The 14,719-nt window shown below is 44.8% G+C and overlaps 1 protein-coding gene across 4 annotated transcripts in view; it reads left to right on the forward strand.

Annotated features, from left to right (window-relative positions):
- The window catches only part of SFMBT2 (Scm like with four mbt domains 2), a 209,344-nt gene that overhangs the window by 27,505 nt on the left and 167,120 nt on the right, over positions 1–14,719 (forward strand). For all 4 annotated transcript variants that reach the window (XM_060293330.1, XM_030836909.2, XM_060293332.1 and 1 more), the window contains exons 3-4: positions 7,768–7,862; positions 10,513–10,753. In XM_060293330.1, coding sequence (XP_060149313.1) covers positions 7,768–7,862; positions 10,513–10,753 — 336 coding nt within the window. The remainder of the gene's footprint in view (positions 1–7,767; positions 7,863–10,512; positions 10,754–14,719) is intronic.

Here is a 14,719-nt window from a genome sequence, read left to right on the forward strand (position 1 = left end):
AGCACTCTGAATCGTAAACGTTTGCTGTGGTGAATTCATGTAAACAGAAAGCATTAACTCACTGGGCGATTTGACCCCCATCCAAAAGTTATGAGATGTGTCTTTGCATTTTGATGAGACCAGGCAATGACAGGATTACAGATTGCTTGATATCATTGAGTTTCTTAGATTATGTTTCTCAAATAATATCTGTACCTGGAATTATCTTTTTATCTGCAAAAAAAATCTGGAAAACCCTGAAATAATTGCCTAACTATGTTGAAAGATGTTAGTACCTGTTTCAAAAATGGCTTAGTTCTCCCCACTTGTGTTTTTCTGTACATAAAGTAGGAGTGAGAAAACTTCTTCTAAAAGGAGAGCTGAGCCTGTGTCTCCCAATGGAAATGTGGAAATTCTCTTTCAGAGAGAGCATAGCCTCATAGCTGAAGGTTCATCCTAATTATTCTACTTTTATTTAAGTACAACTATACTTTAAAAAAGTCTTTATTACGTTTGCTAAGTGAGGTTATCTTCCCACACTTGGAGTCACTGAGCTTTTAATGTATTTTTGTCGAGCACACATCTGATGCCTGTTACTGCGTTGTTTTCAGCAGTGTGTTTTCAAAGCTGTTTCAAAGCCAACCGTGTGTTGAGTTTTCATTTTCTTGCAGCTGCGGTATAACTCAAGCATGAGTAGATCCTGAAGCCATTAATGGTAACATGGTGTCGGGAATATTATTTGTACTGACTTTCTTTTGGGGCGATTCCATGACGGGGGAAAGCATGAGCGTCAGGTTTGGCACATCTTCAGTGGGGGGATGTGTGCAGTGGGGAAAACTTATCCGACACACGTGGTTAGTTCTTGCTCTTGTGTGGGGCAGCCTGCGTCAAGGTGTTAAGATCTTTAGTAGAAATAGTAACTCTAAATTACCTCTAAATGATCCTAACATTTTTCAGATCTTGGTCCTGACTCACTTTTTTTTTTCCCCTATATGCCTAACCTGTCCTTTCGCCTTGGAATTTCCCTATGTCCTTGTGTAGTGAGGAGGCATTTAGAAGGTGCCACAAAGATGGATTTCCTAGAGAGGAAACAGATTTAAGGCAGGATCTAAACCTTCGTGGCGAGCAGAGGCCGACTTGTGGAAACTCGAATCTAGTTTGGAACATAGAGATGTTAACAGAGTCAAGTATGAGTCTTCAAGTGGTTTATTTTCCCTAGGAGTTTCCTTTTAACCGGTTCATCAGTAAAATAGTTTCCGTTCTGGAATCGGTTGTGGGGCTGTTTTGTTCTGGGACCCGCTGTGACGTGCCTAGGGCTGGATGGCATCTTGGTGCCAAGGTTCTTTTCCCCAGAAGTTTCCAGATGAGATTCGTGTGTTGCATGAACCAGAGAAGGCACAGACAGCCTGCAGCTGCTTCTAAGTTGGCTGGCAGGTGCGCGAGGAGAGGTTTGTGGTCCTGAGTTCCAACTGTGTGACAGGCACTCTCTTAAGTACTTCCCACATGCTGGGTCCCTTCATCCTTCTGCAGCCCAGTGAGACAGCTGCTTTTATTAGCCCCATTTTATAGTTGAGGAAACATCGGATGACAAGTCACTTGGCTCTTGTGTTCCAGCCAGGATTTCATCTCAAGCATCCCGAGGCTCTGAAACGCTGGGCTGTCCCTGCCTTTCGGTGCAGGGAGAAGTTACCCTCATACATACGTGTTCCTGTGAGCACACTTCCCCTGCCCCTACCACCCCACACTTTATGGGACCAGGCGCACCTCAGATCCCTTCTTGTCCTCTCCTCCACTTGTCCCCCGTCCCTCTCCGGTCCCCATGTGTCATGTGACACACAACTGCATCTGCCTGAGAAGCAGCTATACTCGGGCTCTTCTCTGCCAAAGTTTTGGGGCCATAGGATGGAGTCTAATGTGGTTGCCCTGGGGGTGTGCGCATCTGGTGCTGCTGAGGTCCGCCCCCTCACCCCCAGCTGCTGCGATTCCTTGAATGATGGTCCACTTTGCTGCACTAGAAACTTCAGCTTAAAACAAATGACTCGTATGAACAGCTTTTTTATTTTTCACTTTTGCCTCTTTGCCTAAGGGAGGCTCAAAGAGTGTTGGGGTCCGTGACTGACACTCGCGTCCTGTCAGTGAAATCGGCAGCATGTAAAATTCCTCCTCCTCCTGGGGGGCGCCAAGGCTTCGCCGGTAGACAGCCTGGGCGACCCCGTTACAGGGCACAGAGAAGGAAGGGGACCGGGATTGGATTCCTGGAGTGCTCGGTTTCTCCAATTGCAATTTGCTTGCTGGTGATAAAAGCAAGCAAAATAGTGTGCTGACATAGTGATCAGTAGATTCCTTGACATTCTTTTTCCAGGCCAGCTAAATGTAATTTGCTGATGAAGTCTGCAGATAAAGTGGCATTGCACATTTAGACGGGGCAAGCCACCGAGTAAAAGAATTACCCTGGAAACGTGGGCTTGATTTTTTTTTTTTTTTTTTTTGGGACTAGGAGTATTTAACCAGAGTCCCATGGGCTCTTCTGTTTGGGAAGGAAAGGAGTCAACATTCTTAGTAGAAAAATCTGGATCTCTTACTCTTCCAGCTGGGGACTAGTTCAATGTGACTCAATAATATTTCTCCTCTTCCCCTTTTTAAAGTGTCTTTTGAATACTTGTTGCCTCCCCTAGCTAGGTGGTGGGGTGTTTAGTTTTTTCTGGAAAGTCTCTCTGGCCCTCTGGGGTCTGGGTGGCCAGGACACCCTCGAGGACCTTGTGTTCCGGTGTCTGTCCTCCGGCCCTGTCCCGTCCCCGCCCCTGCCCCCCCAGGTGTAATCTTGCAGCTGTGAACTCAGACCTAGGATTGATGTTGGCTAGTCCTTTCTGAGTTTTATCAGTACCCTGTGTCTGTTTAATGTACTCACAGTGCAAACATTTTCTAAACCTTGTGATCCTACCAACCGACTATCAGCAGTTAAAATGACAAAGATTGAATGTCTTCTTCCTTTCTCTATCCACTTAAAAAATAATATCTAGCGCACGAGAAGGTGCCCTGTAAGATTTCATTCATCGTGAACCTGCTGATTCTCTATTCCTTGACTGGGTGAGGATGACAGGTTTAATATTCTCCTCTGCAAGATTAGTCTTATTTCAGCTTGTTACATTCTACAACCCAAGATCTGATGACTTAAAAAAAGGTAATGAGTCCTGTGTTGATTCCATTTTTCACTGTAAAGTCGTTTGCACTCCCACTTGGAGTATTCTTTTTCTAGTTAACATGAACGATTCCAGTCACATACACAGCTCTCTGTGTTCTAGAATTGGATCGCCACTAAAGAACACTCCCGCCTTCTTCTGAGCTGTGACACTTCCTTAGTAGCTTTTCACAGTCTGCTTGCATGACATCGTGGGGAGATGCCTCTGACCATTTCCGATGCGGAGAAAAGAGGCCGTCAGAGTTTCCTTGATAAAGTGTTTATGGGTTTAAGAAGTTTATGAATCAGCTGTAAATATTTGCTCTGGGTTTATGAGACCTCCACTCATAAACATGGCGTGTCTGTCTCTTGCTCTTGGAAATGTCTTTAGAGAATCAGCTGCTCAGGGAGGGCATAGGTGGCGGAGGAAGTGTTAATATGTTACAGGTTCCGAAAACCCTCCATTTTGTGTTTGTTTTATTGTTAAAACAGCATACTTAGAGTTAAAGGCATAAATCTTTAAAGGCACAAAGGTTTTAATCTTTAAAATCCCATTCTAGGCCTGACTCTTGGTTGCTTTTAAAAGTGTTTGTTTTGATGGCGGAGAGCAGCAGAGTTTTCCTGAGCACTGATCTCACTGACTCATATGTGGGGCGGGGGTGGGTCCCAGTGGTACCTTTTCCTTTCTTTCTTTTTTTATGGATTTTATTTATTTATTTGTTTATTTATGTATTGGCATGTGGGATCTTAGTTCCCTGACTAGGGATGGAACCCGAGCCCTGTGCATTGGAAGTGGGGGGTCTTAACCACCAGACTGCCAGGGAGGATCCACCTTCTCCTTTCTTGATTGACGGGAGTGAATGCCGGAGTGAGCACCAAAGCTGCTGCAGCGTCTTTTATTGGGAGAAGAGACTGGAAACGTAGCTTGTAATGAATTAAAATTGGGTGGAAACAAAATTTTTGTTAACAGCCTAGATGAGAGTTTTAGGAAGGATCAAGAGCTCTGATGAAGGGTCTCAAAGTTGCAGTTGGGAGGTTTGAGCCTTGGTCTTCGCCTCACCACTGCCTCCAAGTGGTGGAATCATCAGGTCTCTTGCGGTCCTGATGAGGTTCATCACAGTGCCGCAGGCAGCTCCTAAAGGCTCAGTCTCCACCCGAGTGTCTCTGATTTGGAGGAGCCCGATCTGTTTTCAGCAGCTGGAATTCTCCAGAAACCGCTCTTCCGGGACCTAGTGCCTCGGTCGGCTCAAGGCCGAGTATCACAGCCACATCCTCTGCTGGCTCTCTCCTCCTTCTTTGCAAACAAGCCCCGGGAGCCCTGCCCCTTCTGTCCTCCTCCCCAGGGGTGGCAGCTGCCTCCCGCCCACCCCCCACCTCCTGGGTCCTCCTGCTGCCTGACTCGGCCCTGAACACATTAACGCTCACCACCACAGAGACAGATAAGCTGGCCCCGGGGCCGCCTCGGATCCTCCAGGTGGAGAAGAGGGTGATGGAGTGGGGCTGTCTGACCTGGGAAGGTGCCTCGGAGAAGTTCTGGCTTCCACCCCAGGCCACCTGCGTTGGACCCCTGCTTCGTAGCTGGACAGTTGTGCGACCTGGTAAGTCCCTTGAGGTGCCCGTCTGTCAGGGTTCCTGGAAGGCTTAAATAAGGTGCTGCATGTAAAGCAGTTAGAAGAGGGCTGACACCCCCAGTTCTCGTCACTGCTGTGACAGCCTGTGGTCTCTGGGTGGAAACGGAGGTGCCTGTCAGGGCTGGAGCTGCAGGGCCTGCAGGAGGCGTGGTTTGAGCTGCTGCTGGACGGGAGGGTGTAAAGGAGGCACAGACTTTCACTGCAACAGGTCAGCTACCCCAGAGATTCCGTACCAGGCCACCCTGGCAAGGAAACCGTGCTGCGTCCGTGCCTCCGGCTAGTGGGTCAGAAAACAGACTTGATCGCTGATGCCCAGTGCGGCTTGAGTGAAAAGGATTGTGGGCAGAACTGTTGGGTGACCCCCTGAGGCATCTTCTAGAGCCTGACTGCTTTCCCTTTGGGTTTGCCTCCCTGCCTTTAGTAGCTGGAAACCCACCTCACAGCCCTTGGTAACTGGTGGCTGCAAGACCTGCTGACTTTTTCCAGGGAACATGATTCTGATGGGAGGGCCTAAACCCCAGGGTGACTCTGCATCTCGGAAGAGCTCCAGGGGAAAGCTTTTCTCTTCAGGTGGCTTTTTCTGTTCTCGGACATTTCATGATAAACCACCTTATTAAAGTTGGAGGTGGAAGTTCTTAGCAACTTGGCTTTAGAAGACGACGTTTAAGGTAACTGCCTTTTGAGTTAGTGTCTTCTGATGTTACAAAAGCTATCCTCTTCTATCAGTTCCTGAGACCAGATAGAGTATTACAAGAAAATAACTTTCCCCACTTATAATTTATAACATTTAGGAGAAAGAAATAGTGATAGCCTCCAAGAAGTCTTTCTTCTACCCCCAGGCACTAATTCCCCCGGCCCACCTGCCGGGTTATACCACTTCTACATTAATACACGATTGATCACAGCATTTCTTCTGGGCCAATGAAATGGGCTCTTGCTAATAGAAGATACACACGTTGAACGTCAGCATCCATTGAGTGTTATGGAAAGAAAGGAGAGTCTTAACTTTTGAAGCACTAAATGGCCTGCATGTTTGGACAACCCTTACTACTGCGTGTTCCTTCCTTATAACAGCCTTGCAAATAGGTTAAAATGATGTTTACGGCTCATCAGTTTTTTCAGTGGAAACTATGACATCACATTTATGTTATCTGTATTTTAAAATGAGGTATTTGGTGCTTTTCAACTAAACCGATTATATCTTACTGTACAGTCTGAAATGTTTTGGGAATTGCTTGATTTCCTCCAAAACAGTGATGTTTTAGGAGCCACGTCGTACATTTGATTGCATTTCTCCTTGTTCCTTGTCCTTGGAGAAATGCGTGTCCTGTAGGTTTCCACCTGGGTGCCTTGTCCTGAGAGCTGTGTTTCAGGAGAAGGCAGGAGAGGGTCCCTGGACGGGGTGGGAGTGGGGTCAGCTGACAGCCGCTCAGTTCCTGTGGCTAACCGGCCGGGCGCCTCACACACCTGAGCGGTCCTTCTGGGTCTCAGTGTTTTTCCTTGAAATGACTTTGGAGTCAATGCTTTCTGAAGCCCCAATGATCTATGAGATTACTTTATAATCTCCAGCGGTTGTACTGTATATACATCAAGGTGCTCACTTGGTGCCCAGTGGTTTCCTTCACCTTGTCCTCCAACCTCCCCAAAGACCGGAGTGTCTCCAGTGGATAATCTCAAACAGGCTAACGTGCAGCAACTATGCCTTGAAGCAAATCTCATTTCATTTACTGAAGAGCCCTTAATCTTACCCTTGATTCTGTCAGGGTAGTCCAAGCAGAATTCTTCAGGGTTTTCCTTGATTTCCTTCCCTCCCCTCCCCTCCCCTCCCCTTCCCTTCCCTTCCCTTTCCTTTTTTCTTCCTTCCTTTTCCCTTCCCTTCCTTTCCTTGTTTCCCCTCCCTCCCTTTTCCCTTTCTTTTCTTTCCTTTCTTTTTTTTTTTTTTTAAAGAAAGATGTTGGGGGTAGGAGTTTATTAATTAATTAATTTATTTTTGCTGTGTTGGGTCTTCGTTTCTGTGCGAGGGCTTTCTCTAGTTGCGGCAAGCGGGGCCACTCTTCATCGCGGTGCGTGGGCCTCTCACTATCGCGGCCTCTCTTGTTGCGGAGCACAGGCTCCAGACACGCAGGCTCAGTAGTTGTGGCTCACGGGCCTAGTTGCTCTGCGGCATGTGGGATCCTCCCAGACCAGGGCTTGAACCCATGTCCCCTGCATTAGCAGGCAGACTCTCAACCACTGCGCCACCAGGGAAGCCCTCTTTCTTTCTTTCTTTTATGTGAAGTATAGTTGATTTACAATATTGTGTTAGTTTCAGGTGTACAGCAAAGTGATTTCTTTATACATATGTATATATATTCGTTTTTTTATTCTTTTCCATTATAGTTTTTTACAAGATATTGAATATAGTTCCCTGTGCTATACAGTAAATCCTTGTTGTTTATCTATTTTATGTACAGTGGTATGTATCTGTTAATCCCATACTCCTAATTTATTCCCCCCACCTTTGGTAACCATAAGTTTATTTTCTATGTCTGTGAATCTTTCTGTTTTGAAAACAAGTTCATTTGTACTATTTTTTGTATTCCACATGTAAATGATATATATGATATTTGTCTTTGTCTGACTTACTTCACTTAATATGATAATCTCTAGGTCCATCCATGTCGCTGCAAATGGCATGATTTAATTATTTTTCATGGCTGAGTAATATTCCACGGTGTATATAGACCACATCTTCTTTATCCATTCCTCTGTTGATAGACACTTAGGTTGGTTCCATGTCTTTCTTGAGTCACCTGTCTCTAAAATCAGCAAACAGAAGCTTTGCAAAGAATTCAACAGTATTCTCCTACACACTGAATTTGTTTCTCTCTTGCATGAAGGATTTTCTGGTTTATATGGAAGGCCAATGCCTTTCCATTCTTCACACTAGTATTGATATGCTTCTGTTTTTTGTTCTTTTTTTTTTTTGTCTTTCGACAGAAGAAGGCTCAAGCTTGGAAGAAACCGGCTTTAACTGGGGAGAGTATCTGGAAGAGACGGGGACCAGTGCAGCTCCTCACACATCGTTCAAACATGTGGGTGACCTCCTTTCTCCTTCTGATCTGTCTGTGGGGGTGGGAAGGGTGTCTTCAGGAAGATGCCAAACTTACTGGAAGAAAGGGAATGAGAAGAAAAGAGAAATTTGGCCAAGATTTCTTAGAAATGCAGAGGAGATGTGGAAGTGAGTTTGATTTTCACAGAGGGCTGCAGGAAAGGTGGGCCTTGCTTTAATCCAGGGCTGGGCCCCGGGGTGGTGCTCAGTATGAGAAATGGTGTGTGGTCTTAACCTCATTCTGTGCCTCAAAAAACCAGATTAGAATGATGTGTTCTGTGCTGTCTGGGGCGCACAGCCCAAGACAGGTAAGGTTGATGTGAATAAATAAAAAGCCAGCAAACTAGGCAAGTAGGCGTCAATGAGTAATGTCTTCTTAGGAGATGTAATGGCTGTATATTTTAAGTTTGAATTGATATTTTTCTTTTGAAAAGACACCTAAAAGCGTTAGAGCCATTTGTGGACAGACGAGTCAAATTACAGGAAAGACCATAAATATTCAGGAAATGTTTGGATCAAAGCAAAAAAAATCACCGTCATCTATACTGTTTTTTGAACAATGCAAATAGCATGCCAAGCAGAGGGCAAGTCCCAGGAAATAACAAAACTAAGTTTTTACCAGATGTTTGCTTAGATATGAGATTTTGGTAATATATCATTAGCAAGAAAAAGGTTGAGTTTCCAGGACCTAAGTTCTTAGGTATTACTATTGCTTTATTGGAAATGAAAATTTAATACAGAGGAACATTTTTTTCCCCCACTGGGCCTTTCCAAGGCAAAGATGTAGCCTCAGTATCATAAACAAATTGGGGGATTTTCTCAACCTGGTCTTCCTTCTGGCTCTTTTGTTGAATTAGGAAGCCACTTTATTTTAAGGTGACATTTTATTCTTTTTGGAAGTGAAGTGTTCCTTTGAAAAGGAATTTAAGACCTTATTAAATTTACATGACCTCGTTAAGGGTGGATCGCATTCCGATTCTCTTTTTATACTGACACTTATACTGTGATGATTGCTGGTTTATTATGAGTGGGACTGTGGTCATTTAGTGAAACCAAGAGTGAAATATTAAAACATAATAAAACTAAAACTCACCCAGCATACAGTGTGGATTCCGTTTTGCAAAAGCCATTGTAACATCTGCCTTTTACGATGCCAGGGTGACTTGGTTAGATTTCTCCAGGCGCTTTAGGAATGGGATAGAGATCAACAGCTTTTTCCTTCCTTTTCTGTACCAGGAAGTTCTCAGTATCTCTGCATACGGAGTCAGTCCTGTTCTCTTTCATCCAATCCATTCTCCTGCCCCACTTTCAGGCACAGTATAGTGCCCTGTACTGTGGATGCAGAATGTCCCCAGGCCTGTCTGCCAGGCTTAAAGGAAGAGTAGCCCAGGACCCATGGGCGAACAGTTCATAATTCCATCATCTCTTAAGCAGCAGCTACTCAGGGACATCCGATGTGCTGGCCTTAGAATATTATAACTCACCAGGATGGAAAGCTTTCTTTTGCAGGGAGGGCTGGCGAATATTAATAGATGATAACCCTTCATTAAAAAAAAAAAAGAAACTCCATTTTCTGAGGCTGCACTGTTCACGCAGTAGCCACTAGCCATCCAGCATTTGGAAAGTGTGTCATCTAAGTTGAGATTGAAACCAAGTAGGACCCTGCAGGGCCTTCCTGAGAACAGACCCCCCTGTGTCCCCACCTCCAAAACTGCAGCCTCCTAAGGCTTTCTCTGAGTTGCAAAGAGCAAATTTAATCAGAGAAGAAAATGTAGAAACTAAGGAAAGCAGTCAGGCAAGACAAAATAGTAACAGTTTAGCCATAACATAAATTCAGGGACCCTTAGTTCCTGCTCAGGGGCTATAGATAATATCCTGAGCCGTATCCTTGAGTTGATTTGCAGATACTGAAACCCCACCAGGTAGAAGAAGTTAACTGCATGCTGACCGCCAGCAGGTAGACCCCAGACTGGTTGGAACCAGAAGGTTGATGATTGAGATTCTCGAAACATCACCCTGTTACCTCACCACCAACCAATCATAGAATTATTCGTGAGCTGGTGACACGCCCTGTGACCCACACCCCTCACCTTGCCTTTAGAAACCCTTCCCTGAAAGCCACTGGGGAGTTTGGGTCTTTTGAACATGAGCTGCCCGTTCTCTTGCTTGGTGCCCTGCAGTAAACTCTGCACTTTCCTTCACCACAGCCCGGTCAGTAGACTGGCTTTGCTGCACCTCTGACTAACGGACCCAAGTTCTGTTCGGTAACAAGATGTGCTGTAAGTGTAGAATACACACCAGATTTCAGAGGCTTCATTGGAAAATAAAAATGTGAAATTTCTCACTACTATATTCTTATATTGGTTCCCTTTTGAAATGATGCTATTTGGGATCTGTTGGGTTAAATAAACTACATTACTAAAATTAATTTCATCTGTTTTATCTCTCTCTTTTTTTTTTTTTTAAAGTGGCCACTAGAAAATTTAACGTCACACCAGTGGCTTACATTACATTTCTTTTAGATGGTGCTGATCTAGGGCAACAGAAATATTAAGTGCTGTGTTTTCAGTCGTTCACATAATCTTCTGGGTGGACGTGTCTAGTGTAATGACGGATTTTCTGTGTTCCTTAAGGTTGAGATCAGCATTCAGAGCAACTTCCAGCCGGGGATGAAATTGGAGGTAGCCAACAAGAAGAACCCGGACACGTACTGGGTGGCCACGGTCATCACCACCTGCGGGCAGCTGCTGCTTCTGCGCTACTGTGGTTACGGGGAGGACCGCCGGGCCGACTTCTGGTGTGACGTGGTGATCGCGGATCTGCACCCCGTAGGGTGGTGCACGCAGAACAATAAGACCCTAATGCCCCCGGACGGTGAGCACGGGCTGGCCCAGCTCTCGGGTATCACTTGTGATGCTTGTAGAGAAAACCTTGTAGAGATTCAATAACTGATATCCTAGGAAGGTCCAGCACTCTCAGGGTCTCTCCTTGAGTTGCATTAGCCTGAGGGCACTGGAGTGAGGGGGGACTGGGTGCATTTTCAGATGTTGGAGCTGAACTCGACGGTTGAGCCCACCATGGCCTTTATGACTTTGAGCCTAATCCTCGGGTGGGTTTCTGGAGGTAGGAAAGGAAGACCGAAGGGATGCCCATGACGGAGGCCTTGTTCTCCCTTTGCTGATAGATTATCTTGCTTTTCTTTTGCTTTAGAGACTTGATGTTTTGAATAGCACTATAGTGCATCAGAAACAGGTTTCTCTAACAGGTTTTAATCTGTCTTGTGTGGGGAGACTGTCAAGTTGAGAAACATGTAGAAAACCAAACAGATGAGGAGAAATGACAGTACTCTCAAAGAGATTGCCAAAGCGTGTGTAGATTAGATCCATTTAGTTGCTGGAAAATGGTGGTTTTCTACTGGGGCGATTTTACCCCCCAGGGACATCCAGTGATGTCTGCAAGCATTTTTAGTTGTGAGAGGGGAGGAGGGGGGTGCTGCTGGCATCTGGTGGGAGGGGCCAGGGATGTTGCTACACATCCTACAATGCACAGCAACCCCCCAGACGGTGATGTTATTGGGCTCAAACTGCCAATAGTGCTGACTTCAAGAAATCCTGCTGTAAAAGAATGGGCTGCCTCTTAGGATGATCAGGAACTCATCCGATCCTGTAAGTGAGAGAAACTGCCTTACCAAAAAGCTGAATCTCAACAGCCTGTCCTCTTTGCACTTGAAAACTCCTGATGCTAATTCTCAAGCAGGTGTAATGTCTCCTTAGGACCTGCCTGCCTGTCTTAATTTTGACTTGATATTTTTATTTTGAAGCAACGCGTAAAGTATTAGAGCTGACTCCGAGGTTCCTTGCGTCCATCCTATTCACAATTGCTTTTCCCTTCTGAGCGTTTGTAAAGTTACGTAGAGATGTGTCATAACAAACGCACGGAGTCTGAGTTGCATTTACGTGACGTGTGTAAGGAGTGAATCCGTTGCCTTGGCCTTACCGAATGTGTTGGCCCTTTATCGTCTCAGGAAGAAGAGAGAAGGCCCTTCTTTCTTTACTTATTATTTTTTAAAATTTATTTATTTATTTTATTTATTTTTGGCTGCGTTGGGTCTTTGTTGCTGCGTGCGGGCTTTCTCTAGTTACGGCCAGCGGGGGCTACTCTTGTTGCAGTGCGTGGGCTTCTCATTGCAGTGGCTTCTCTTGTTGCGGAGCACAGGCTCTAGGCACGCGGTCTTCAGTAGTTGTGGTGCACGGGCTTAGTTGCTCCGCGGCATGTGGGATCTTTCCAGACCAGGGCTCGAACACGTGTCCCCTGCATTGGGAGGCAGATTCTTAACCACTGCGCCACCAGGGAAGCCCTGTAGCTTTATTTTTAATATAACACCTCACAGAGGGTAATATTTGTCCTTCTGTGCCTGGCTTATTTCACTTAGCATAATATCTTCTAGGTTCATCCACGTGGTAGCCTATGACACGATTTCCTTCTTTTTAACTGCTGAATAATATTCCATCTGGCTTTGAATTAAAACAACCACTGAGGTGAGACTATAAGATTATTTAATATCCCTGTGATTTCCGATCTGTCATGAAAAAAATCAGTCTTTTTTTCATTTTTCGGCTCCTTGTGAACTATATAGTTACTACGATTCCTTTAAAATTTTTTAAAAATTGAAGTATAGTTGGTTTACAATATTATATTAGTTTCAGGTGTACAGCATAATGATTCAGTATTTTTATAGAGCATACTCCATTTAAAGTTATTTCAAAACAATGGCTCTATTTCCCTGTGTTGTACAGTACATCCTCTCTGCTTGCCTGTTTTGTACACAGTAGTTTGTATCTCAAAATAAATCAGTCTTGATGGATGAATTGTACTTATGGAATATTGGGAAAATATCAGTTTTAGAGAACTAGACACTTTCCCACTTGCCAGCTCTGCACACAAAAGCCATGTAGATATGTCCACACACTCCCAGGAGGGTCCAGACATGAGTTGATCCGAGGGGCAGATACATACCTGGGGACACCGAGAGTGGGGGGCATGAGGGGGACCGAGAGGCAGGCCCTTCTCCTGTGTGAAATCTTGCCTTTTTGCTGTCCTTGCTTATCTCATGACTTACTCTTAAATTTTGACACTTTTTAAAACACCCGTGGAGAAGATGTAAGAGGGTTTTACTTTGTAATAGAGCCTCTAGTGGATCATTTTAGTGAGAAGTTCCAGGGTACAGAATTTTAACACTCTAAGAGCTAATGGGTTCATTTGGTAAAAAAAAAAAAAAAAAATCCATGCTGTTGCTTGAGAAAAGAAGGCAGAGTTGATGAATCAATTCTTCTTCCTTGCCTGGGTGAAAAATGTGGCAGCTGCCACAGTTTCAGAAACACCATCAGATTTGTATCCTCCTGACTCTGTGCTCTTAGGCAACATGCAGACACACTTAAAATGACTAATTGAAAATGAAAAATGGGGAAGCCCCATGAAAAGAGAAACCATTAATGTGAATGAAAGACTTGAAGTCTGTTCAGACCATCCCAAGTGATGCTAATTGGAGAATTTCTTTATTGCTCCTTTTAAAGAACTTTAAAAAAATTTAGTCGGTGATCGATACAGCTTGGAAATCTCGAGTACAGAGAACAAAGTCAGGAAGTAGCAGGTTCATGGGGCAAGAGGTTTTATTGATTGCTGTAGTGCAGGATAATTATTGCTTCGTAGCCAGAGGTGGCAGCTTGTTCCAGAGGGAATCGTAGAATCTATTCTTGCACAAGGATTCTTGTTGGTGTGATTTTCTGTCTTACAGAGCTCATTGCACTGTAAATCCCGCAGCTGTACCGGTCGATCTTTGTTGTGGTTAAACTTGAAAGGTGTCCCAGAATATTAACAGGAGTGAAAGCGGTCCATGACACCTCGTGTATTGGTTTGGGAGGCTCCGTGGTGATAGATTTTCTTACTGATCCCAGGAATCGGGGTAGTATGAAGCAGGGACATGGCGTTTGGAGCCAGAAGATCAGGTTTCTTTCCTTGCCTCCGCTGTTAATGTAGGTACCTCTCGCTCTCCCATTTCCTCATTTTTGAAATGAGGAGGTGATAATGTATAATCTCTAAAGAGCTTTCCAGTCTCACCTGCTTTGGTTTGTGATCTTTGGAAAGGAAAGAAGGAAGGAGGAGGGTGCTAGTTTTCCTATTGTGTGCATGAGGAATGGAGTTTCTTTTGGGATTAGGATTGATGGAAATCTAGCCCAGGAGTCTGTGCAAAGCACCCAAGTCAGGTTTCTGTGTGACTTTCTGGGATGGTGAAGTTTCAGTGGGTTGGGAGGCAAACTAGGTTGGGAAATTGTGATGAGCATTTGGGTCCTTTGTCACCTGCCGTGGATAGAATTTCACCCAATACAGAATTGTAGACTCTGGTTCCTCGATGGAAGCCAGAGACCTCGGAGTACTCAGTCCCTGAGAGATCGATCAGTATGCGGATGTCAGTTTCAAAATATCGTTGGGCCAAGCAAGAGGATGGGAGTTTTGGGTGGTTTTGTTCATTGATGGGAGAAAGGAGAGGACTGCCTTTTCTGGTCACACTTAGATCTTTCTGGTCATTTTTGGATTCTCCAAGTAATCTTATGTCTTCTGAAGTCACTGCCCTGAGAGTCATGTTTTAAAATTTTAGATGACATTTTACCAAGCACGTAGCATCCTTTGCAGTACTGTATTTTCCTGCCTTCCTCTTTTAAGTGAAACTAATCTTTGAATCAATGCTGGCCGTTGTTACTCCTTTAAAGTTAGGGGGAAGGAAACAGCACGGCAGCAGCTCTGTTGTACTTTGTTAAGAGAATTCCCTTAATAAAGACACGT

Source organism: Globicephala melas, chromosome 2 (assembly GCF_963455315.2).
Source record: "Globicephala melas chromosome 2, mGloMel1.2, whole genome shotgun sequence".
NCBI classification, from domain to species: domain Eukaryota; kingdom Metazoa; phylum Chordata; class Mammalia; order Artiodactyla; family Delphinidae; genus Globicephala; species Globicephala melas.